This window comes from Pseudorasbora parva, chromosome 19, assembly GCF_024679245.1.
Source record: "Pseudorasbora parva isolate DD20220531a chromosome 19, ASM2467924v1, whole genome shotgun sequence".
NCBI classification, from domain to species: domain Eukaryota; kingdom Metazoa; phylum Chordata; class Actinopteri; order Cypriniformes; family Gobionidae; genus Pseudorasbora; species Pseudorasbora parva.
The window spans coordinates 20,681,520-20,708,561 of NC_090190.1; the positions used below are offsets into that span (position 1 = coordinate 20,681,520).

Genomic DNA, 27,042 nt, shown 5'->3' on the forward strand with positions numbered 1-27,042 from the left:
CAGTTGCTGCTGGAAAAGTTGCGTCTTAAGATGTTTTTTTTTTTTTTTTTTTTTTAATGGCCAAGACTCGGCTGCTCGAATTGAGATAGGCAGGTCATTCCACCAGATAGGTCCAGGAAAAGGTCCGTGAGAGTGATTTCATGGTTCTTTGGGATGGCACCACGAGGCGTCAAGCTTCTGGAGGGTGTGGAAGGCTGAACAAGTGAGTTTAGGTATATTGCTGCAGAGCTGGAGGTTGCTTTGTAGGCGAGTACCAGTGCCAGTACATATAATCAGATAGGGTATGGAATGTGCGTATTTGGTGTGCTGTCAGACTCAGGAGAGGGTTCCAAGCTCGGAATTTGGCCTGAACCCAGAGTACTCCTCCTGTATCCCTGGCTGTGATAGGAATAATCTAGAGTGAGGAGTTGGGGTGGAGGAAAGATGCTGGAAAAACAAAGGCTCAATATATATATAGGCCTCCTCTTGCGCTGATTCAGTAGATTATCTGAATGTGCTCCTCCAGAAGTTTGTTAATAAAACATAATTCAGTGATTCGGCTCATGTTCAGTGATCCCTTATTTTTATGCAACACTCAAAGATTATTTCTCAATTATTATGTCTCTTGCAAGTATTAGAAGCTTTGATCAACTGTCATAAAAACAGTTTATTCAAAACCATTTCAAAATGCAATTATGATAAATTATGGTAAATAAATGAACAAACAGAGGGTTGATGCAATTTGGCCGTGTGATTCTATGGTAGTATTATCCAAGCAGTCTTTCAAAATGTGACTTCTCTCTTGAACTTTCTGTGTATACAAGGCTGTTTTTTTTAATGGATTTTAATTTTGGTCATTTTGCATCTGAAACCTTTGAGATCAATAGTCTTCCTCATACACCACTTTCACCCTTCTATTAATTAGTCACTTAGAGACCTCTAATTACATTGTGTGTGTGTGTGTGTGTGTGTGTGTGTGTGTGTGTGTGTGTGTGTGTGTGTGTGAGAGCCTGTTTATGTGGTTTATAAGGACACAACTTTGTATAACTACATGGGTATTACACTATAAATGTGGTTTATGAGGACATTTGAAATGTCCTCATATTTCAAATAGCTTTAAAATATACTAAATTAGGGTTTTTTGAGAAAGTAAAAATGCAGAATGTTTCCTGTGATGGGTAGGTTTAGGGGCAGGGCAGTGTAGGGGGATAGAAAATACGGTTTGTACAGTATAAAAACCATTACGCCTATGGAAAGTCACTGTAAACCACATAAACCAACGTGTGTGTGTGTGTGTCAGACAGAGATGCAGTGCAGTCACCTGAGCTCTTGAGAGGGTCTGTCAGCATATGATGAGTAGATCGTTACTGGCTGTTGAATTGTTTCTGTTGGCTGGTGAGACCCAGGGGCCACTTACATGTCATTGAGACCGCAACAAAATAAATCATACGGCAAACATACACTCATAAGCACCTCAATAAAACATTCCGTTATTCCTTCATTGTCAGGAGGGAGAAATTAAAGCTTCCCTTTTCTTGACCTCACAAATTGAATAGCAGGATAAAGTGAAAATTTAAAAAAGCAAATAAAAGCCTTAAAATGAAAAAAGATCCCACTCCATGTATTACCTATCATGTATATAAAACACTTTACAAAAAGGTTCCATTAATTAATGCATTAACTTACATCAACTACCACATTTTACAGTATCTATTAATGTTTGTTAATGTTAGCTGATAAAAATAAAAATGTTCTAATGGTCTGATTCAGTTTCTCTTTTAGTACACTTAAAGGAACATGACGATTTTAGCTTAATCACCGTATCCTCCAGAGGTAGATAAGTCCATTGTTATGTCCCAGGACGTATGTGTTTGTTTTACAATTATGGTGTGTGTGTCATTCATTGACATACTGTGTGTTATTGACAATGGACCCAATGGCCTGCTGGCAGTTGTAGTTTTTGATGTGTTTTCTGCCCTATCTCCTGTGCTCCTCCCTGTCCTAATCTAGGTGATGGGACCTACCAGCTGCTCCTCGTCTCTGTCAGGAGGAGCCAGTATTTAATCAGAACAGGAGAGACAGCCAAAGAGAAAGAATCCTTCTCCCAGGAGCATGAGGGTTGTGACGTTGCCAGGCCCAGAGTGTTGCTCTTGTTGTGTCTTAGCATGCTGTGGACTATTTTCAGGCGCTGCGTAATGTCATTGTGCCATGGTACAGCAGCAAAATTCCTGGATTATTACGCAGGAATGAGAAAATAGTGCTTAGACATATCGGTCTAGAAAATCACTTTTCATTTTCCTTCGGTCTTGGTAAACAATGTAACTATACACATCACAACATGTAAATAGGAAAATGCTGGCGTTATTTTGCCACTTATTGAGCAGTAGGCTAGATGGAGCCGTTTACCTCCAGTCTCTGTGCTAAGCTAGGCTAGCGGTGGGTGCTTCAGACAGAGTTATGGCACGCATGGAGACGAGACTGGTATGTATATATGGACTTTATCTAACTCTGGGGATACGGGGAATAAGCTAAAGTCCCAAAAATGTGGCATTCTCCTTTAAAGTGTCATACATAGTGCGCCGAGCCGAAGTACTCTCAGAAGTGCTATTCCGCCATACATTATAGTTCTCCTTTTTAATCCGCTTAGAAAAAGTGTCATGTTTTATTTTGTCACCATACTTGATCGATCAACTATTCGTGTAACTGTATTTAAAAAGGGGAAATGTGGAGGTGTTTGGTCAATTCTAACTTGAATCTCTGTTTGGTACCATAGTGAATGAACTGGGCTTAGTGGGCTAAGCTAAATGCTATCAGATCGTCACCGCCCGTCAGAGAGATTAAGTGCACGCACTGAGACGAGTGAGCTATGTATCAACTCGTTTTAGTTTAGGGAATAACATAGTTTAATATGAAAAAGTGGGGAAGTATCCCTTTAAGGCTCCACAAACAGTTTTTGCAGCTTATGTTTTTGAACTGCTGAAGAAGCTTTTATCTCACAACAACGTTAAAGTCCTTAATTTCAAAAGATCAAGGAAGTCTTTTTTGTAGAAAAGCAGAAATATTTGACACTCTTAAGAGTCAAACATACTGAAATTTGTATTATAAATAATTTAATCGAACCAAAGCAAAGAGAAGTATTTATGTAAGCATACTGGCCGAGCAAATGCTGTTCTCTAGCTTTAGGGCAGGAAAACAACACATAACATCCCCAAAAAAGAAATGTTAATGTTTAAAGATGACGACAATGAGAAATCCGGTCCCTTGTGATATAGCGTTTCATTAAAATTTTATTTTGCACACAATTTAGTTTCTAAAAAGGGGAAAGGCAAGAGAATATCCTCTCTTTATATTAACACCACAATTATGCCTGTATTCAGCACCTATCTTAATGATAGAGCAGAAAAACCTTTTTACCAAAATTGGAAAAAGCCTGTAAAGACAGAATAGTCTCTCTGGAATGGTTTCTCTCAGACAAGATGTTTTAAATCTAGAACAGAGAAGTTGCCTTTGGCTTCTGATTCTTTTCTTAAGGTATTTAGGATCCAAATCATAATATGCGAAGACAGGAGAAAACAATTTAAAGAGTATTAAACTGTTGAAAAGGACAGAACTTCGGTTGACCTCTTGTTCAAATATTGTTTTTCGGCATGGAGAAATATCAAAATCCATCTCCCACTCCACTATTCTCACAAAGGCAATTTTGGCATTGACATTAATTTATTAAAGGTGTATGCAGTTTGCTGCCTATTTAAAGCATTTAACACAATAAGAAATGTTGATTTCGTGTTTAACTTATAATAGACCCGATTAGACTGCACACAGGTCCAAAAACAGCAAAGTCCTGCAAACACATGCTTTCTGTAGGGAAATTATAGAGCCATTTTATTTTAATAACACATTCCAGCTTGTGGGAAAACAACTTCCCTTTTCAGTTGAGTGTGAAAGATCCTAAAGTTAAAGCAGAACAAAAAGTAGTTATCTGTTTAAAATTCCTCTCATGAAGCCTTGAATATCGCGCCTCATGGGCACATATGGCAGACCAGCTGCTGTTAATATATAATAATCAGTTAACTCCATGCACTCATGAATATGAATTCAGGATTGTGTATGGCCTCACAGCCCATTTTGTGGCTTGCACTGAATACTTACCTTATTTCATTATTAATCGCGGCAAAGAACTTCAACTTCATGGACGTCACGCGTTATTAACATTTTAAACATTTTGTGTAAAACAAAGCAAGACGTTGGACATTGCTCTAACAAGCTTTTATATAAATGGCCAAAATCCAGATGTTTAGCCTCACAAAGACAATTCCATGTAGTATTCCTGTTCATCCAAATGGAAGTTGCTTAGTTGGTGCAGCAGCCCCAGAAAATAAATTATGCAAACATGCATGCTTTAGAGAACATACTTTCTTAATTTGAATTATTTCGGAAAAAACCCTCCGTCCCTTTGAATTCTAAGGTGTGTTTGTCCCGCATCTGCATCTTGCGTAAAATACTACTGCCTCACACACGTGCACACACACACACGTCTATTTTACTACCTTTGTGGGGACTCTCCAGATGTAATGGTTTTTATACTGTACTAACTGTATATTCTATCCCCTTACTCTAACTGACACACACGCACACAGAGAGAGAGAGTCTGGATCACTACACACAAACACGCAGGCACACACAACAACATTTTGACATCAGTTGTGGCCTTTATAAATCTCGATTTGTACCTCACTTTTGACATAGGATGAAATCCATGGAATTTGGATACAATGAGTGTGTTTTATACATTCCCATAAACTGATTGTGGAAAGAACCACACCTTAAAGGGTTAGTTCACCCAAAAATGTAAATTCTGTCATGTCATTACTTACCCTCATGTCGTTCGACACCGGCAAGACCTTTGTTCATCTTCGGAACACAAATGAAGATATTTTTGTTGAAATCCGATGGCTCAGACAGGCCTTCATTGGCAACAATGACATTTCCTCTCTCAAGACCCATAAAAGGCACTAAAGACATCGTTGCAAAGTCCATCTCACTACAGTGGTTCTACAATCATTTTATGAAGCGACGAGAATCGCTTTTGTGCGCAAAAAAACAAAAACAAATAATAACTTGAATAATGATTCTAATTAACTGATGTCACATATGGACTACATGGATAGTAAAGTGTGCAGACTGCATATGCTCTGGGACTAAAATATAAAATATCTTAAACTGTGTTCCAAAGATGAACGGAGGTCTTACGTTTGAGCAACGACATTAGGGTGAGTCATTAATGATATAATTTTCATTTTTTGGGTGCACTAACCCTTTAAAGAAAAATGTACATTTCTTTTAACATTCATTATCCTTTAGGGGTAATTCTAAGATAGTATTTAGGAGAGTGAGAAATTGCCTGTCATCTATTTCAATCTGACCTAATTTATCGCAGTTAAGCATTTAAACCATCTGCCGGACGAGCTGATGTTCAAGAGTGGGACAGCCTCAGATCATATTGGCTGATTGAAAAAAATAATGCTACAATGGTTGCGGCCCAGCCCTCTCTGACCTTTAGAGAGATGCTAATAGGCAGCCAGAGAATAAACATTCAAAACATTCAGAGTATTCCCATAAATAACAGCTCCAGGAAAAACTAATTGCCTGGATAATTCCAACTGACTTCAGCTCACGAGTTACAAGGATGGAGCCTTTCTAAAGCTCTCCTTGATCCCTTCTGACAGACTGAAGAGAAATGTGCCAACAAGGCTGACATGATCAGAACATAAATATGTGTGTGCATCATCAGCATACATTTTATAACAGGATAATCTCAAGTGGAATAAGCAGATATCAAAGAACATGAGACATTAAAGTTGTGTTCCACTTTGCATTTAAAATATGCACTATAAAGTGTGTACTTCATTGGTGATATGAAAGTACAGTGGGGTCCAAAACTCTAAAGCTAAATAATGGGAATACAAAGAAATTCATGTTAATTTTTCAGGTACACATCTTACTGAAATTAATATACAGGCAAATTCATTTGCTGATAATTAAATATTACTCAATGTTAAATGTTACTCAAACAGTTTTAGCTGATGAGTTGGTCAGCTCATGGGCCGACCAAATGAGAAGTATTCTATGTATATCTATCTATCTGTCTGTCTGTCTGTCTGTCTGTCTGTCTGTCTGTCTGTCTGTCTGTCTGTCTGTCTGTCTGTCTGTCTGTACATACATCTATACAGTTGCACGAAAAAGTATGTGAACTGTTTAATAATGAATCATTTTAACCAAATAGGAGAGCTCATACAAAATGCATGTTATTTTTTTATTTAGTGCTGTCCTGAATAATATATAATACTTACAAAATGTTTACATATAGTCCACAAGACAAAAAATTGCTGAATTAATTAAAATGACCCTGTTCAAAAGTTTAAGAACCATTCATTCTTAATACTACGCGTCATTACCAGGATAATCTATGGCAGGTGGTTTTTTTTTTTTGTTTTTTTTTTTTTTTTGTGATGGTTGTTCTTGAGTCCCTTGTTTGTCCTGAGCAGTTAAACTACACATTGGGAAAACTACATGAGTTTTCCCAATGTTCTTCAGAAAACTTCAGTTTTCCAGGATTTTGTTGCATATTTGAACTATCTCCAGCAGTGACTGTATGATTTTGAGATCCATCTTTTCACACTGAGGACAACTGAGGGACTTAAACACAGCTATTAAGAGGGTGAAGACTTTAATAATTTTCCACAAAAAAAAGGGTTCATTTTTTTTTTTTTTTACATTTGAAGCTCTAGATAGACTACTTAATTTATCTTCTGGGAAAACGTATCTTCTGTTGCTTCCAAAGGTGCAGAACTAAATTAAACATTTTTATATTTAAACATTTTGATCCTGTTCAAATGTTTTTACCCACACGAAACCTAAAGAATTTCTCCTGGGGGATTTTTCTAAAGAACATTAGGTAGTTTAACTGCTTAGGACAAACAAGGGACTCACAAACAACCATCACAACAACAAAAAAAAAAAAAAAAAAAAAAAAAAAACAGCTGTGGATCATCCAGGTAATGACACACAGTATTAAGAATCAATGGTTCATAAACTTTTGAACGGAGTCGTTTTTATAAATTCAGCAATTGTTTTTTATTTTTTGTCTTGTGGACTGTATGTAAACATCTTTAATGTAAAATATCTTATCCAGGACAGCACTAGATAAAAAACAATTGTGTATGATCTCTTATTTTGTTAAAATGATTTCACAGATTCTGCAAGCAGTTCACATTTTCTCTTGTACTTTTTCTTGTGTGTGTGTGTGTGTGTGTGTGTGTGTGTGTGTGTGTATGTGTGGCTATTTTCAACACTGCTGATTTAGACATCTAATTTATTATTTAAAGATGGATATTTGGATAATTGCCAAAATTAACACCCAACAGGCTCCAAATAATAGTTGCTTAAAGCCTCAAACCGCAACACAACACATGCTACAAAATGAGTATATTGTATATAATAATTGTATTATGTTTCATGTAATATGGACAAAAAAACAAACATATTTTGCATATTGTAATGTAACTCTTAATTATTGAATTACAAAGTAATGTATTTTTAAATGTTTTTTATTTATTTATTTTTATTTTGTTTACTTTTAACTTTTAACAACTTTTACTTTTAACTTTACTTTTTACTTTTTAAGTGAAAAAGAATGCCAATTTTTTTTTTCCCCAATATATTTTATTTTGAGGGAGTTACATATCTGTCCACTGCAGTGGACACTATGCATCAACGGTATAAAAAGTGATTCAAGAGAACACATTGTTTGGTCTGAAAAAACAAACAAACATGTTTTTTGTTTTTTTTTTATTTGTAAGAGCAAATGGTATAAATATACATATGGACAATAAATAACAGCAACAATAAAGAGGACATTTGAAAAACCAGGGTATTCTCACAAAAATGCGTAGAAATAGTACAAGTTTGCAATGTTGTGGAATGTATACGGCAAAACTCATTTTGGCGTGTCTATGGCACGCTGTTTTTTGCGTGCATATGACACGCATTTTATGGCGTATTATACATACGAACCCCCCACCCCACCACCCTAAACCTACCCAAGAGCGTGTGATATATACGCCCCACCACCCTAAACCTACCCAAGAGCGTGTGATATATACGCCCCACCACCCTAAACCTACCCAAGAGCGTGTCATATATACGCCCCACCACCCTAAACCTACCCAAGAGCGTGTCATATATACGCCATAAAGTGCGTATCATATGCACGCGAAAAACAGCGTATCATATGCACGCCAAAATGAGTTTTGGCGTATACATTCCACGACATTGCACACTATTTATACGCATTTATGTGTGATCGGGTTGGAAAAACATATCATTCTAGGTCTCGAAGCGTTGTAACCTGGCATAATGTTGACTGAATTGGAACTCGTTTTATTTTAAACCAATTAAAACCTCATAAGTCTTATTTTATTCGCCTTCTTTCACCAATTAAAACTAATAATAAAGTAATTATGACATATATAAAATAAGTACTCATATAAAGTAAACACATTTATTGGATGGACGTACTGCCCTCAATTAAGTTAATTTTGAATTTAGTTTTTAAACATTCATTTGTAGAAATAGTAGTTAAGTAATAAGGTAAATTAAATTGATAAATGTGTTCACCTAACATAATAAACTTTTATATATGTAACATAACATTATTAAAGGTGCACTATGTAGTATTTTTGCAGTAAAATATCCAAAGGCCACTAGGCCAGTGTTATATATTTTGTTCAGTTGAGTCCTTACAATATCCCAAATGTTTCCAACTATTTGTAAATTGTGAGGCAATTGTTATTTTAACCAATGACCCGGGACATCTGAGCATAGCGTCTGAGGGAGTCACCCGTCAATTGCGTCATATCTGCGTTACCCTCGGTTTCATTCTGCAAATGGCTTTTACTCTTAGCAGTGAACAAGCGTCACAGCAGCCGCTGAGCGAACACACAGAGTAACTTCATAACATTATTTTAAACACACTTAAATGTATCTGATATGATAAAGAAAGCTGCATTATCTCATACTCATGACCAGAAAAGCGGAAATGGTGCCGGCGACTGTGTCCCTTTCTGTCCTGTCCTGTCATAATAAAAGTCCCGCTGCTCGCGAGGCGTGTTTGTATAACTTTCGCTCCAGCGGCCATGCTCAGCTCCACAACACTCGGTCCTGCTCTGCTTTACACTACAGTAACGTTAACAACCGCATCCATGAACATGATAGAGGATGGATACCCGACCCGAGCCCGACGGGTTCCGACGGTACCCGACGGGTCGGGCCGGGTTCGGACAGATATTTAGATATGACGTTCGGGTTCGGGTCGGGCTCGGTCACGTCAGCGCGATAAGGCATTGAACCTTTTAAATTTAAAACTGCTTATTATGCAAGTAGCCAATGGGCCTGTTTAACTTGATGCAATGGTTTGTTTTTGTGATTAAAATAAATGTAAAATATTACCCTAACATCCGTCTTCCTGCACGCGGAAATTTGTTTATGTCGCCGTGACAACAACGCGCAACACGTGCCTGCATATTGCCCGCGGCATCCTTGTCATTCCAGTGAGCGCAACTTCAGCGCTGCTGGCAGCAGGACAGCCTTGAAGCCGTCCACAGTTGATGCAATCCTTTTTCTGCATAAAACCTCGATTAACCTAAACTTTGATGGATAGATTATGTAAATAGATCCCATGTTGCAGTTTAGGAACCATACAGTTTGAGAAAATTGGTAAGATGACTTTCATTTCAATAAGCATTTCAATTGTGTTACGTTAATGTTTTGTTCTGTTAGCTTGGGCCATTTTTAGCAGACCTTTGTTCATTTAATTTCAGTTGGCTATTTGATTGGGCTCTGTGTAACGTTTGATGCCCCGTGTGCCCGCTGATGCGCTCGTCTGTAAACATTTCAGAATGCCTTCCTTATGTTGCTTAATAAAAGCGGGCTTTCCACACAAACAAACGTACGTGTCATTAGTATATGAGGGGAAAAAATAGATTTTAACTGTCGGGCTCGGGTCGGGCTCGGACATAAATATTTTAATGCCTGTCGGGCTCGGTGACTGCTCTGTCGGACGCGGGTCGGGCTCGGACAGAAAAATGCGGCCCGATCCGCACTCTAGAACATGATTTCTGCCCGAGTCCTATTTTCCACCGGCTGTGAGGTGAAGACCACATGTCCCAAGATGCGGCGCTCAAACTTGGCGTCATCAAACTACATCTTAGTTTTGAATAGGCGCCTTCTAGCAGACAGAAAAGTTGCATAATGCACCTTTAAGTAAACTACACATATAAATATTATGTAACAGTGACCAATTAAAATGGTTTGTATTACTTAGAGATATTGTCAGCTTTACTTGACATTCTTTTGTTCATAACAAAATTATTTGTAAAGCACTCAATATAGTTCTGTGGAACCACTTGACGCTGCTTTTTTTAGTAAATTCAAATAAAAAATTTGAGTGCATTTAATATTGCTGTTTAATAAAACTATTCAAGTGTAAATTATATTATAATTTTAACTAAAACATCTAAATATAAGCCCAATAGGCACAGTATACCCTTTGGAGCATGATGCCACTGGACTTTTTTGTTAAAATCTGGATAAAAGTATTTGTTATAATCTAGCAGAAAAATATTTTTGTTTCGGTCTGATTATCTGAGAATAAAAAACACTTATTCCTGAGGTACTTGGTGCATCTCCTCTTTGCTGCGCCATTTTGAATGTATGATGCAATATCTCAAAGCAACAAAGAGATACAAAGACAATAAGATGGAATCGTAGACAACACTTTTGGTGGTTGGGACACGGTACTAAAATGTAAATGGTTCAAAATGGCTTCCAAATAACTGTCCACTGTAGTGGACACCATGCATGAAAGGGTTAATTTAATTAAAATTTTAAAACAGGAAATATTTAATGACTAGAAAGAACCCTGAATGCTGTGTAATATATTAATTCAACAGCTACATCTTTTAGTGCCGCCCATTGTTAGGCAACTGAACAGAAGCATAAAGTGCATGATGAAAGAGTTTAAAGCAAAGGCAAGAATATCATTCACATTCCTCTGTTTTAGTGCAGTCTTTAAGCTAAATTTGTTTTCCACATTTGTCTATAACCTTCCTGATGAACCTGTAGTGTCTGTAGAATCTGTAGTGTCATCCTGTGCTCACACTTAATACCACCTGTCTCCAGGGTCATGAGGAAATCCACTGCAGTCAAAGTCATTAACCTGCAGGAATTCTTTCTTGATCTGGGTGTGTGTGTGACATATGAGGACACGCATGTGTATAATGATATGGGTATGACATGGAGACAAGGAGAGGGTGACATATGAGGACATTGGCCATGTCCTCACTTTTCAAAATGCTTATAAATCATAGGATTTTTTAGAAAGTAAAAATGCAGAATGTTTCCTGTGATTGGTAGGTTTAGGGGCAGTGTAAGGGGATAGAAAATACGGTTTGTACAGTATAAAAACCATTCCGCCTATGGAATGTCCCCATATGTCAAAAATGTGTGTGTGTGTGAGCGCGCAGTTTGCGCTTTGGCCGGGGACACACTGCAACGTACCGTGAGCATCTCGGCTGCGTGGCGTGTCCATTTTTACGGGTTTTACGGCTCCCATGTTAACGGGTCGGAGCTTGGGCTGTGCGGAAAACGCGTGCATGCTAGAAATAGAAGAGACCCCTGTACATCAATGGCAGCAGCAGTGCCGCGTCAGACACACTTCTGGTGTGCAAAGATAGAGAAAACGTCACACAGCCGGCCCGCGGCTGACGCGCAACAGAAACGCCACGCTCACAGTGCGTCTCCGGCATTATATTGACCGATCGTGCAGGTGCGGGCCATGTAATACAATCGCGGGTGGATGAGAAATAAATACATTTGTTTGATAAAGACAAGTTGCAGTTGCTGCTTTCAAAATAATCTTTCCCTCATGAGAACTGAACTGACAGGGGCTAGATATGACAGCGGAGCTGAAGCTCATTAAATATGCAAATTTTATCCAATCCCAGCCGTTGACTTTCAAGTCTCCAGTGCCCATCAAAACCCAGCGTTCAGAAGACAGCCTCAAAAAAAGTGTAGAAAATAGCCTATTACTTATTAGTTATGTTTTTGAATGTAAAAACCACACAAACGTCATTAGTTGACCTCAGACAACAGTATAAAAAAAGAAAAAAGCCAGTTCATGACACCTTTAAAATCAATTGAAAATTATAAAATGGTTACTAGGTAGCCTGACAAGCCAGACCCACATCAAGATGTTTGGTCTGGAAACTCAAGGGCTCAATCCGAGGGGCGGGATAAACGGTTGTCTTTCAAACTCCCTCTGCACGCGATAGGATAGTGCTACAACCAACCAAAGCAACGAGGGTGAAACAGAGCTTGATGACAGATTAAACATTCGCCGTATCCGGTCGGCAAAACACATCTTCCCTTTTTCAGTGCCGTTCTTTTCTCAGAGAAAAGCTGAACTCCAAGTCTTCCAGAATCGCAGTCAAAGCTGATTCGAAAGACCGTCATTCGCCAGCTTCTGTGTTTACTAGAAGCACGCAAGCGCAACTCGGCCGTCGTCATTATGGCCCCGCCCACCGACTCTATACACGATGTGATTGGCCCGACAAGAGTTTGCCGATTACAGCTCAGAAGGGTATTGAGAGTTGCTAGACGACACTCGCGGGCAGATTAGATTTGCTGCCGCTAGGGTGCGTCTAGATTTCTAGGCTAGTTACTTGGAGTCTTCCATTGAGAACTATTAGGCTATGTTCACACTGTCAGTCCAAATCCGATTATTTGTGAATCCGATTGGAATCTGATTTAAAATGATTGACGTCCACACTGTATATCGCAATGTTCCGATCCGATATGCGTGTCCATGCCGCTCTGTTTTCTGGGATATCTGCATTGGTTTCTATGGCAATGCCGTTGCGTTGGTATAGGCATAAGCCAAAAACAGCAACAACAACAACAACCACAACATGAGAGGTTTTCAATACAGATGTTCTCTTATTTACAACAAGGCATTGTGCAGCCGTCGCATGCAGGACTACTGCGTCTTCTGAGCAGCGCCAGAACTGCGTGAGGCTGGTATGTGTGGTTTTATTCCATGCTGTCATTTAGGCCAATTTGAAAGCATATCTCTATTATTTATCATTTTCTGTTCGCCCAGCACTTTGCAACAAAACAACCTTGTTTCTGAAGCGACTTTTAGCATGTTTTCTATAAAAACGTCTGGCATTTATGTTTTACATGGCGCGAGAAAGTCACATAAACCACGAGGAATTCAATCAGGGGTGCGTTTCCCACACAACGACATAACTTACTGCTTAGCTACCATAGTAGCCTACGTTGCATCATTGAAGAAATCAACTAGCTAGTCACGACTTTTTACCGAAATTGTATCGTTGCAAGTTGTTCAACCATGTGGTCATGCAGGTGATGGAGTAATAACATTATTTGGTTTAATTCATTATTTTGAGATTGAATTCATGCTAGATTTTTTTTTGCTATAAATTATGAACATGGCACCTGAGGACTAATTCTTATTTTTCCTCAGTTATTTTACTTTATTTCCAGATTCAAATATGCGTGTTTTTACATACTAGAGCACGTCCGCATGTGCACACTCTTCAAAAACAGTGCTTTCAATCTCTTGACAAACTTAAGACATGTCATTTACGTAATTTTGTAATCGTTGTTTGCATGATGTGTTAAGTCCACATATCATGCAAACAAAAACTCTGCTTCTAAACACAGCTCGAGAGCTGTTGCAACCACACAAGTTTGCGATGCTGTTTGCGAATGTTCATTGGAACTATGGTTTTGGGAAACACCGACTGGTTAAACTAAGTTATAATGTAGATAACGTAGATACGTAGATAACGACAGAACTTGCGACCATGCTTTTGGGAAACTCACCCCAGAGCGGTCAGACTGAAACGGATTTCCAGAAATGTGATTTGAATAGGATTTCAAAGTACTATGAATGTAGCTCGAAATGGTAAAAATCGGATTTCATGTGATTTTTGGTGGTCCAGACTTGCTACAACCGATCGGCTTTGCACAAAAAAAAAAAAAAAAATGGATTTGGACTGACAGTCTGAACGAGACCTTACACTCTAAAAAGTGCTCGGTTAAAAATGGACAAACCCAGAAATTGGGTTGTTTGAACCCAGTGAATGGATCCATTCAACAGCCAATTTTTTGGGTTTGTCCATTTTTAACCCAACTTGGGTTGTTTTTAGCCCAGCATTTTTTAGAGTGTAGAGACTTAAAATCAAATTGACATGAAGATCATCACATTTACATCCCATTTTACTTCTGTAACATGACATGTTTCCATGTGAAACGGTGTTAAAGTGGAAAAAGTTGTGCAGGACTTTTTATCTATTGGGAATTGATTGGACTGTAAAAAAATTGGGTGTTTGTTGGATGCGAGGAGATTAAAAACAGGGACTGATATCAACTCAATAGTTTCATTTTAATGGAAAACTGCAAATGTAACCTGGAACGTGTATTAAGAAACACACAAGGAGACAGTAATCTCATGAAACCACGTGAAGAATGTGTATAAGTTGGAGTTTATTCAGTGCATGGTGCTATATTGTACATTTGTCTTTTTTTTTCAGTGATGGCAAAAAGAAAGATGTTTGTGATGAGGAGAAAAAGAACCTCTGAGGACAAATGTATGATTCTTTTCTTTTCTTCACCCCAGACTAGCCTAGGAAAAGGAGTGCCACAATGAAGAAAACAACACACCGAACGAACTACAACACATTGGTCTCTGTACAGGATACTATTTGAACTATTATAAAAGCGTAACATTTTAAAATAGACATTTAAAAACTGGACATACTGGACTTGTCAGCTTGACGTGGGGCAGTATGCTTTACCACAGGAGCCCTTTTGCCACCGGCAGTGTTGATGCACAATATAAAATCCCAAAAATTCCCACTTTGATTTTCTAGAATTGAACTACTGCACCAGAATTGTCAGTCTTGACCTTTAAAGTCATTCAGAGCAGTTAAATACCTCAATGAATGACAGAAACACATTTTAATTAGCTGTAATCGCTTTCAGATTCATGCTTAGCACATTTAATTACTATAATTGCAAATTAACTCCATTCCTGGCTAATTAAGTCCAATTCATCTAAAACCACTTCAGGTTGTGTGTGGATGCTCATTTCAAAGGCTTCGCAGATCTGTTATAGACTCATGGGTAAGAACATACTGCCCCCTCTAGTAGAAAAGTAGAAATATACTGAAAATGAATAAAGTTATCCCTGCAAATCCCATTTAAAAACTGGCAGGAGCTGGTGTTTGGGATTCTGGATCTAATACAAAAACGTCAAAGCCGCATTTAAGAGAGCAGGGCATCTAAAATGCAAAGTACACACACAAACAAGAAAACAAAACTGATGAAAATAAATAGAAAGATCATAGAATGTAGTTTCACTACAGTACCCTACCCCATCTTCATTGGACCCCTAATCCATGATGACACAGGATGACATTACCAATGAAACAAAAGAAAATTTCTTCAACAAATATGCAAATTAACGTAACTTTTAAACACAAGAAAAACATCTGAAATTGCTCCAGCATTCTGAATGAAATTAACACACTTTTTTTTTTTTTTACACCAACAACAAAATAATACTTTCACATTTAAGAGGAACATAAAATTTGGGACTTTACAAGATGGATTACTGAATTAGGAAAAGTTTACCCAAAAATGAAAATTCGGTCATTGTTTTTACAAAAATGTAGAAGTTTATCAGAATGTTCATGCTGCTCTTTTCCATTCAATGAAAGTGAATGGGCTTAAAAAGTAGTCTATGCACCTAATGCACCATAATCAAAGACCTATAAAGTCATATGATAGTTTTTTTTTGAGGAATTTAAACGTAAGTTTCACCTACATTTTCATGTTCAACCTGATGCATTAGGTTCACATGGGACACTTATGACAACAAATGCCGTTCGACATTATTGATATTAAACCCTTTCATATTTAAATGTATGTGAATGAAAATTAAATAACAGAGGGGAAACTATTTAATTGCATAGTTCACACCAAAAAAGGACATTTCTGTAATCAAACAGTTTTTGTTATTTGAATTGTATAATACATTCTCAAAATATCTTTTTGTTTTTTTGTTTATTTATTTATTTATTTATTATTTTGAGGGGTTACTATTAAGTCTTTAATAATAATATTAATAAATAGTATTACGTATTTCACTTTCTTGGAAAAGAATGGAAAAGAGCAGCATGGATATTCTGCTAAATTTCTTGTTTTGTATTCACTGAAAGAAATAAAATGAGAATTTTTTGGGTGAACTTCCCCTTTAACAGATTTTTTGATTATGACAGACGCTCCTTTGCCCTGTCTGAACAAAAAAAAAAAAAAAAAAAAAAAATACCTGTAACACCATAATCAGATGTATAATCAACCAATTGCAAAAATCATTAAATTAAGTTTTAACTATAACAAAAACAAATTGACACTATAAAATTTTCCTTTAAATTCCCACCGCCCAGTTATGTAAACCATCCCTTTGCAATCCACCCTAAAAATACTGTATGAATTAGAGATAAAAAGATGCTCTTTTGCCACTGTTTTACAAAACGATTTTGTAACATGGTTCAGTCCATCATGGAATGTCTTGAATGAGGTGGAGGTCAGTCAGGTTTTTTGGGAAAAGTCTGTCCAAGGTGTTGGGAATTAGATGAATCGTTGCTTAAAATTCTGCTTTTTGATGCTGGACAGAAATAGATGGTAGATGCTCAGTTTTGCAGTACAAGACGCTTGAGATTTGACAGAAGTTAAGGGTCTGGAATACAGTGGATTCAGACGGCAATGGCTGGATGGGACATGTGCTGCTACAGGAAGTGTTTTTTCTGTGGGGGAACTTGGCGGGCATAGTGGGTTGATGGGAAGGGGCTGGATGTGAGGGCTCTTGCGTTGTTTTTTCACATTCATAAACCTGACTGGTCCCGTTTTTCAACCTGTGTTGATGTGAGATCAAAGCTTGATTAACAATCATGTGAGAGATAACATTCCTGGTCAGGGAAAAAGTAAACACATCCCAAATGGGTCAAGGAGTCAGTGACAGAAATCGGGAATGCCTGTGGCATGCAGACCTGACTGACGGATAATGGCGGATGGTAAATATGAAAACTGAAGCACTCTCTGGCAGACAGAAAGTGAAGTAAACATTGACAGGGCGAATGGGGTGAACTGGGTCTCTGCACGCACAAAACAGGGCACTGTGGGAACAAACTAGCAGGGCAGCATTAACCATTATTCTCTGGGAGTTCTGTGTCTGTATACATACCACCCTGACAGCTGGTTAAACAGCACCAGATGCCCAATGCCTCACACAAACAGACTAAATTACCACATTTACAGACCTAACTCTGAGAGTTCCTGGACTAGTTTTTCATTACACATATTTCTCAAAGCTATGGACTAAAAAGGATTCAACTAAGAGACTAACTACAGATCAAAAGCAGTCAGAAATCCAAGCATTCTTTTGCTTTTTTTTTTTTATGTTTGACTTTGCAGTAAGTTAGATGATGCTGGTCCTCTGATGTTGGACTTTAACAGTAATAAAACTATAAAACAAAAAAAAAACAAAAAGCTGAGATCAAATAAAAAATAAATATCTGAGAAAAAAAATACTAAAAGCGAACAAAAAAAATTAGAGTTGAAGTACTAAAATTACTTAACTAAAATAAATATTATATATATATATATATATATATATATATATATATATATATATATATATATATATATATATATATATATATATATATATATATATATATATATATATATATACAAAAAAAACATGTAGAAATAAAATATACATAAAAAAAACAATAAAATGACAATGCCACAAGGACTAAAACAGTAAATGAAAATGTAAAAGTAAAAGCTAGGTCAAAATAGTATATACATAATCCTAAAATAGTCTTGTTTTTCATCATAGTCCATAAAATGAATAATTATTTATTAAATACTGTAAAACCTATTTTTGCATTAACAACACTGACAATTAATACTGACACTGACATCTAATGCAATCAAATTAATTTAATGCATCATCTAATATTCCATATATCATTATTATAATATTAATATAATCCAAATAAATTCTGCATCATGCTGCTACCTCAATTGAAATTCAGGAGCTGAACTGCAATTTAAAATCCTGAATGCCACCAACCCTCCTACAAGCATGTATAACGGCTGTAAGTACGTCAGTATAACAGTGCTGTCCGCGGGACTGAGGTTTTTATTAGAGCACAGTTAATGCTAACAGTAAATCATCCAGTTTACACGTCTGTGTCTAATTCTCTGAGATCCCAAGGATTACTTTCTGTTTGTATGAGGTGTGCTATGGAGTGGTCCATCATTACCATCTTGTTTAGGGATTTTTCACTTTGTAGTGGTAAGCTTGCAGCATTCTGTGATTTCCTTGCTGTTTTTGAAAGACAGAAATCTCAGAAATGCTGTAATGTAATGGGTTTATTGTAACATGGGAGATGGTATGGCTTTATTGCCCATGGAAGGGAAGATTTAAATACATGCCATAAACCCATCAAGCTAAGAGGCCACAGAGGGAGAGATGAAACATTGCATTTGTACAGCAGTAATGCTTTGCTTGAAATGTATATTGAGTGCAACGTTGAAAGGGGAAGCATTTTATGGTATGAAATCATCAATTTGGAATGTATATCCTAAAACAATGGTTGGTGATCTTTTTCAAGAGTGTTCTCTTGAAATCACAGACTGAAAGTTTTTTGTTTTTTTTCCGGCAAAAGTTGTTCCCTTTCAAGGGCAACTCAATACTGCATCAGTTGCTGACGTTATGGGGTCTACGTGTCTTGCAAATTCCAGTGTCAGAGGCACGCATGAAATCATAGCAACTGTATTGGTCGATATCACACGGAGCGCCTGTGCGTATATAAAAGGCTGCTTGTTTGTGTGCTGTGAAAGACAGCATTTGAAGAATGGCGAGCAAGCACACTGCACAATTTAGAAAGTGTGCATTGCCATGCCCATTTTATAGTGCCCAGTGTATGCTGTCTGGACATTCAATAAATAAATAAAAATAATATTTTTATCGGTCGTAAATAGTCAACCTGTCACCAATTTCAAACAGAAACGAGAAACAGCAGATGGGGCAGCTCAGTTAAGAGTAACAGCCATGGTGAGATCTTTTATGGAAATAGCATGCCAGTAGGCTAAAAAAAAAAAAAGTGAGTCACGGTGAAATGATACGACCCATTTTTTCCTGTCATTGCCCTTTCTTCAGTATTGATGGAGTTGAAAGTAAATTAACTAAGACAATAGTAATGCACCCTCTGGAGACTCGGTGATCTGTATTCAGCAATTATAGTCTGGGCTATGTTGGCATGCTTCTCAAAGTAAAAGGTTAACAAGAAGTTATTTGTCGCTGTTAGCATCCCCCTTGTTATTTAACCTTTCAGAGCATAAAGCTGAATGGTGATGTGTGGCTTAAAACTGAAGGGGTAGCAGAGGTATGCTGGATAACAGTGAAAACGGTATTCTTTGTGACTTTAGTCGCCGCTGTTGTTGTCTCTTGCTTTTCCAACATATTAGGTTGGCAGCAGGAGTAAAATAATGTTTGCTTATTTGCATCCATATGAGTATACGTTAGCCTGACAAGCCAGACCCAAATCAAGATGTTTGGTCTGGAAACTCAACATTGACAGGGCTCAATGGGAGGGGAGGGATAAACGGTTGTCTTTCAAACTCCCATGCAATAGGATAGCGCTACAACCAACCAGAGCAATGATGGTGAAGCGGAGCTAGTTGATGAATTAAACATTTGCCGTATCTGGTTGGCAAAACTCCAAACATCTTCCCTTCTTAAGAATGATTTCAGTACCCTTCTTTGTTCTTTTATCAAAGAAAAGCTTAACTCCAAGTCTTCCAGAGTCGCGGCCAAAGCCAATTCGAAAGACCGCCGTTTGCCAGCTTCTTTGTTTACAATTAGCACGCAACTCTGCCATCATCATGTTAAGCCCCACCCACCGACTCTATACACGATGGGATTGGCCTGAGCAGAGTTTGTTTTTTCCAGCTCAGAAGTCTACTGAGAGTTGCTAGACTACACTCGCGGCAAAATAGATTTGCTGCCGCTAGGGTGCGTCTAGATTTCTAGGCTATATATCCTTAGGGCTGAACGATATGGACAAAATTTCATATCTCGATTTTCATGCCAGATATCTCGATATCGATACAATACGATATGACTACGTGTTCGGTGAAAACCAAGCATTTCTCAGAAAAATAAAAAGATTTAAGCCTACATTTGAAAAATAAAATTGTCAGAAAATGTATGAGATCTCAACAGGTGAAGTTGATTGTAGTTTATGTCCACTCAATTTCTATATTGGGGTTTAAAACAGTGATTAGGTGTTCCCTTCTCTAGGGTCAGTTTTTTTATTTTTATACTCACAACTACAGTGGACAAAGTCACAAGAGTGGCCCACTCTGTCATCTGCTGCCTTACCCAATCTATCAGACTGGGTATTAAAGTAAGGCTATGCTCCTTTGTGCATATCTGTAAGGTTCAGTCTGACAAAATAAAATATGTAGCCCTCCCCCGTTCTTTGAGTAGAGCTTGCAGGCTAATTGAAGGTTAGAGCAGGGCTTTTCACAGAGCAGAATGGTTAGTATCATGATTAGCAATACATTCTCTGTCGCCTCTCCAGGTCGATCTCCTGGTTGGCTTCTAGATGAACTGTGGACTTAGCTGAGGCCATGTCTGTAGTCTACCCTAGTAGCTCTGCTCTTAGGAGCTCTAGTCTAGGCAGTCCTGTTCTGGTGGATTGATCTAATGCAAGACTCCCTATATCAGATATGGTTGAGTATGGAAGCTTCAGGGCTTTTTCTAGTGCCTTTAACACATGACTTTCTGGGAGCATGGTTATGGTGTCATAGAATGCATCCTAATTGGCTGCTGATGCCTATATGCTACTTTGGGCCAAGACCCATTGAGTGTTTAGCCTGACAAGATTGTGTTTGCATGGCAGGCATTGGTCAGCATGGCGTAGTGGGAATTAATGTCCCCATAGCATCAGTAACTGATGCTGTGTTGAGTTACTCTTGAAAGGGAACATCTAGGGTTACATATGTAACCTGAGAAGGGAACAAGATGGTGTATTACGTTGCCATGTTGCCTGTGAGTCTCCCTTCAGACAATCCAAATCTGATGAGGTGTAATGCAGGCGCCCTTTTATATACACATGCTCATTGGACGTCAGGACTGCCGTCAGCCAATAAGATCGGCATGATTTCAAGCGTGCTTCAGACACCAGGTTCCACGGGATGTGTCTCCAAAACATTAGAAACTGACGCAGTTTACATACATAACCCTAGATATTTTTGCACTTCAAATACAACACAGAACTGTATTGTTTTTATGTCAGGCATAAGCATAAAATGAGCTCTAACTTGAATGCAGAGGATTTAAGCAATTCGGTCACAATATCTTCAAAAAGTGCATGCCTGCAGCAGATCTTATTTTGTAGATTTACTGAAGTCTTGTATCATCTTGTCACTGAATTGCTTATATTCACAGCAGTCTTCTTTTAACAGTTTTCATCTGCATGGCAAAATGAAAAATCAGTAACACATTTTTTTGAAGAATAAAAACGAAGAATTTTTTTTTTCTTCTTCTTCTAAATCGATCATAATTTTTCTTTTAACTTTTACCAAACTGCAACTTCCAGCTCAACAAGCAGCACTTTCCACTCTGCTCATTTCATTTTTTTTTTTAAAGCTTCCTATATATATCAGAACTGGATAAGCATTACTGCAAGAGGTCCTTTGGCATGCAGATCACTTTAATATTTCTAAAGTAAATGAAATGCATATAATATTATTCTCCCTTGCTGTAATCATGTAACAAAGGTTACCAACCCTGGTCTTATAATAACAGGTTGTGCTTGTGCATGTGGATACTAACCTATGTCTCATACAGGAGTTACTCAGGGGTGATCTCTGTTTCCTGATGCACCACCACTTTAGTGACAGACATATCAGGGTGCTGCTCCTTTGCTTCCTTTATAGCCTGAGCAAGAGCCTAGACCAGAGAGGACAGCATTTAAACCAAACTGCTAAGCTAAAAACATGTAGCAAGTTTTTAATCCATGCATGTTATGTTTGAGGTTATCAGAACCATCAAAACTGATATATGCAGTTTTAACTCCTTTGGACGAAGGGATTAGGGGTGTTTACAATTTTTTGTTCAATTAAAAAGCTCTTTAGAATGAGAATGTCTGTAAAAACATTCTGCATTTACTGTGTAGCCGACATGATTATTACTACATGTCCATTTCACCTTATCATGGTCAATCTCAGTGTCTCCAGTGATCACGATTCTCTTCTCGATACGGGTCTCTGAGATCCCGCCTTTCACCGTCTGAGCAGAGAAAGGGAAGAGAACGAGAGAATGAGAGAGCCAGAGACACAGTGAAGAAAATATCTCAACTGTGCAGTACGGCAATTTTTGACTAACTTGCAAAATGGAAAGATACTGTAGAATGGTGATATAAATTGTAATTAACAATGGCTTTATCTCATGTACGCAGACTTATGTCACCATTGTGAACAATGCCCAGACTTAGTATGCTGAAAATCACTTGGATATTGTAAAGTTTTCACACCATTCATGGGTCTACGAGAAAAGGATGAGGGACAAGTTACACACCAAAGTTTTGTGTGGAAAAAGAAGTATGTAATAGTACATAAAAGTTTGTCAAGACAAACTCTGAAACTACTGACCATCAGTTTTCTTTATGTTTTGCAGCAATCTTATCATTTTGATCATTTAAATAAGTTTTACATTGTGTTTAAATAAGATGATTTAACCACAATTAGTTTTTTAAGCAACATATGATGTAGAACTTTTCATTCATTGCATAATTTGATGTGAAAAAACATGTACCTTGGTGATCTGGGTTGTAGTGGTGGTGCTCACAGTCTCTGAGGTGATGGTCTGAGCACTCAACAGCATCCCAGACTCCTTCTCTGACAGCGCATTTGCCTGTTGGCAAGCACACACAGAATACTCCTCCATTATATCTCTCATGATTTGCTTATTCCCACAGCTATTTCCAGAAACTGTGGAGCCCCAAAGGGGACACGGTAATGGAAAAAAACATGAGATGGGAAATTATATTTCAATGCAAACTTGCCAAATGTTTGAGTTCTGTTGCAAAAGGATTTCCTCAAGAAACTGTGTATGTGGTAGCAATACATTCAAATATTCTCGCAGAAGCATTGAAGCAGCTTTTCCTCCCATCTCATATTATTTCAATCACCAGTTGCTGTTCGCACTGAGAATGCGAAATTTTACTATACAACATACATTTTTTTTCTTCAGACAAATACTTCCTAGTAAAATAATCGGAAATTCATTGTTATATAGAAATTATGTGTAAAACCAAAAAGCCAATAAGTACTTTTTTTTTTTTTTTTAGTTTTGCCAATAGATGAGATGACAATGAATATTATAAATCTGTATTATTTGGTTTGGGGGAAAAAAAATTTTTTTTAAATGAGAGTAGAAATGCAAAATGTGAGTTGGTAGCACTTTAATTTATTATAGTCCTGTTCTGCACAGACATACTATGCACTTATTTTAGTAATTACAATAACAAAGTTATAACTAGGTACTAACCCTGACCTTATATTTAAACCTAACCTTAACCTATGTAGTTACCGATAACACTTAATTTTACAGTACAATGCATACAAATTATGCATTTTAGATGCAACTAGCCCTCAACCAAACCCTAATCCTACCTCTCTAACCCTTTAGTAAGTACATGTAGTAATTAATATTATTCAGTACTTAAATATATAATTACACTGTAACAATGAAACCTTAAAATAAAGTGTAATCTAGTTACCTTACCGAGTAATTTCTTGGGTAAGTACACTGTTAGTGCGCATGCTGTACAATAAAATGCAACCAGTAAGATGTATATGTTAGGAGTGAATTCAGGCATTACAATATACAGTATGAAAAATGGATAAAAGTTTTTCCATCTTAAAGTTGGTGTATTTTGAAAGAGATCAAATAAACCCTCATTGTTATAGCAGTGGGAACTCTGTGATGCTGATTAGATATTCTTTGAAAAACTAGCTTCTGGTTAGACAGTACAGCTGAGAGAGATTCTGTAATAGGTAACTCACTCAGAAATGCACTCTGACAGTGCCAGCGCTGCAAAAGATTCCAAAAGAGACTGAACACAAACAGAATAAGAGGTTCTGGATAGCAATATGTTCTGTTCTGAATACAGATGTGTTCCAATATAGGCAACAGTACCAAAATCCAACATTCGTCAATTAATTATCCAATATTGACCAATGCCTATTATTTAAAAAATGTGGATACCAATATGTATTGATTGATGCTGATATATTTTTCAACCCAGTGTAAAGTTCATTCCATGACATATTCAGACAAATACTGGAACAGAAAAATATGAAATAAACACAGGACAAACAAAAATGATGACAGCAACATTGCAACTTTCACATCAGACAACAGGGTTGATTCAAAAATCGACTCCCCTCACCTGTGAAGACTCATAGGTGATGGTTTTTGTCTCTGTGTGCACTATCGGGATGTCCTTGGTGGTGATTTCACTGCGAAGCGAGTTGGTGACATCAGAAATAGTAATCGTTTTTGTCTTCACCACAGGAGACTGTGAAAGGGGTCAAAACACAGTAGACAGTGAGTAGAGAATTGCTTTTCTCACTACATTAACTTCACCTCCACACACCACCAATTACTAAACACCATCTGGAACCTTTGGTCATGTCTGTAAGATTAATATTCTGTGCTGACTACCCCAAAAAAAAAAAAAAAAAAAATGCCAAGACAAGAAAAAGATGCTTAGTCTGGTAAAACTTTGAATGGTTGGCAAAAAAATAAAAAAATAAATACAGCCATATACATTTCATTGTTACTTTTTCAACCTTGCAAATCAAAAAATAAATAAAAAATAAATGTGTTTTGGTGGAGTGGTAATCTAAAAACTTTTAATTTGGCACACTGATTGGATTTCTTAAATGTAAGTGGTATAAAATTGCCACCAATCTGGATTAATAGTCCATACAGAGAAATATGCTAACATAAGTGCAGCCCAATTGATCAAATATATCGCAATTGCAGTTTCAATATTCCATTTATGTCTACTCCCGATATGTCTTTGAAGTTGAACACTGTAACCAATCATTGTACTATGTCAGTAATGTTGTAGTCAGAGAGCTTGTGTTGAACATAATTAATTTATTTTAAAATATGAATTTTTTTATGCTTTTTTAAAGGGTCAATGTAAATTTGACCGTTTAAGCTTTTACTAATTGATACAACAGCTGTGAAGTAATTCAGGAAAACAGTTTTTAGCTTCTTTGGATGTGTAGCCACACAAAGATGATATGCAGTTGCTCCACAAAATAAGTATATTAAAGTTTCCCTGTTGTCAATAATTTGACCACCAAAATGACATATTTAAATGTTTTTTTTTTTACTGTTCCATATATATATATATATATATATATATATATATATATATATATATATATATATATATATATATATATATATATATATATATATATATGCCTTAAATAGCTTGAATGTAACTCTACACCCTTGCTTCATTTAGTATACACTGAACAATATGCTAATTAGCCCCGCCTACACTCAATCACATGAGCTCAGAGTCCTTCCTGAGTCACTCAGTCAACTTCACTGTAGTAAATGCTGCACAGTGGCATATATATTTATATATTTTTTTATATTTAATTCAGCCATATATGTTTGGACCAGAAGCTAATTTAGAAGAAGAAGAAGTGGAAGAGTGAATTATACAGGCTCCTTTACTAGTCAATGTATCAGAATGGTAATGCATTTTATGTGTTGCTCCCTAAAACGTTGGACACAATGGTAATTAATATGATTAGCCTTTTGCTTGACTACGTTATCAAACAGCTAATAATGTGTTGCTAATGTTACACAAACCATGTTCCCGTTCGCCATCTCAGAGTCAGACAGCTGTCTTCTAAAAATCAGTATCCTTAGAAACTTTTAACCACAGGGGGTCTTTAACGTAAATTACAAGGAAGATAATTGACAATGATGATTGACAATGACTATGGTCACAGTTTGAATGAACTTTTGCTACAACACAAGGCCTCAGAGAGCTTCACAAAAACGCCTACCTCCATTAAGGGTGAGGAGTGTTTATTCCGAAACTACATACATCCTCTTGACTGAGACGACCTGAATGAAGCCATCATCACTCCTCGCAGCCTACCACTCTATATTGCCCATAAAGCCTAGCTCAGATATGCAGAATATGCATTTAAAACCCATGACAAATTACTTTAGTTTTGCTTTTTTATATTTTATCTATAGGCACTCTGCCAAAAAAGCTTTTGATTTAGGAACAGTTGGCACATTAGTCAAATAATGTTTTCATTCAATAAAGATGACATCAAGTTGACAGATAACGATAGGAAATGAACACAGTGTTAAATTCAAAGGTTCACCATGTGGCATTTAAAGAACAGCTTGGTGTGACAAATCACATTAGGTCTGCAAGTCTCTTTTCAGTTATTAGCACATTTAAAAGGGGCCAAACAAAAGACACTCAAAGTACTGTATCATTAGGAGAAAGAGAAAACACACTAAAATATCATTCTCAATATAAATTAATAGCAGAGTTCACACCACAGCTAAAACTATCATGGCACAGAGAAACAATATCGTAGGAATCGTTTTTTTTTTTTTTTTTTTTTTTTTTTTTTCTGGTGATCAACGATAAAAACATTGACAGCCAATCAGAACCAATCCAGATGTAACAAACTCGCGCATTTAAAATGGCAAACAAGCACGCGCTTGGAATAAACAGAACTTATTGTCCACTGGTATGGACGCTAATACAGTTATCT

At 37.1% G+C, this 27,042-nt stretch overlaps 1 protein-coding gene across 7 annotated transcripts in view; it reads right to left on the reverse strand.

Moving 5' to 3' along the window:
- Positions 1 to 14,587: 14,587 nt before the first annotated feature.
- The window catches only part of epb41a (erythrocyte membrane protein band 4.1a), a 104,921-nt gene continuing 92,466 nt past the window's right edge, over positions 14,588 to 27,042 (reverse strand). For 6 of the 7 annotated variants that reach the window (XM_067425986.1, XM_067425983.1, XM_067425988.1 and 3 more), the window contains 5 exons: positions 24,660 to 24,788; positions 23,021 to 23,119; positions 22,415 to 22,495; positions 22,040 to 22,156; positions 14,588 to 17,039 (listed from right to left, as the gene is read on the reverse strand). In XM_067425986.1, the coding sequence (XP_067282087.1) occupies positions 22,058 to 22,156; positions 22,415 to 22,495; positions 23,021 to 23,119; positions 24,660 to 24,788 (408 nt within the window). In that variant the 3' untranslated portion in view covers positions 14,588 to 17,039; positions 22,040 to 22,057. Of the gene's footprint in view, positions 17,040 to 22,039; positions 22,157 to 22,414; positions 22,496 to 23,020; positions 23,120 to 24,273; positions 24,324 to 24,659; positions 24,789 to 27,042 lie in introns of those variants that run through there. The other variant, XR_010899305.1, reaches the window with a different exon arrangement.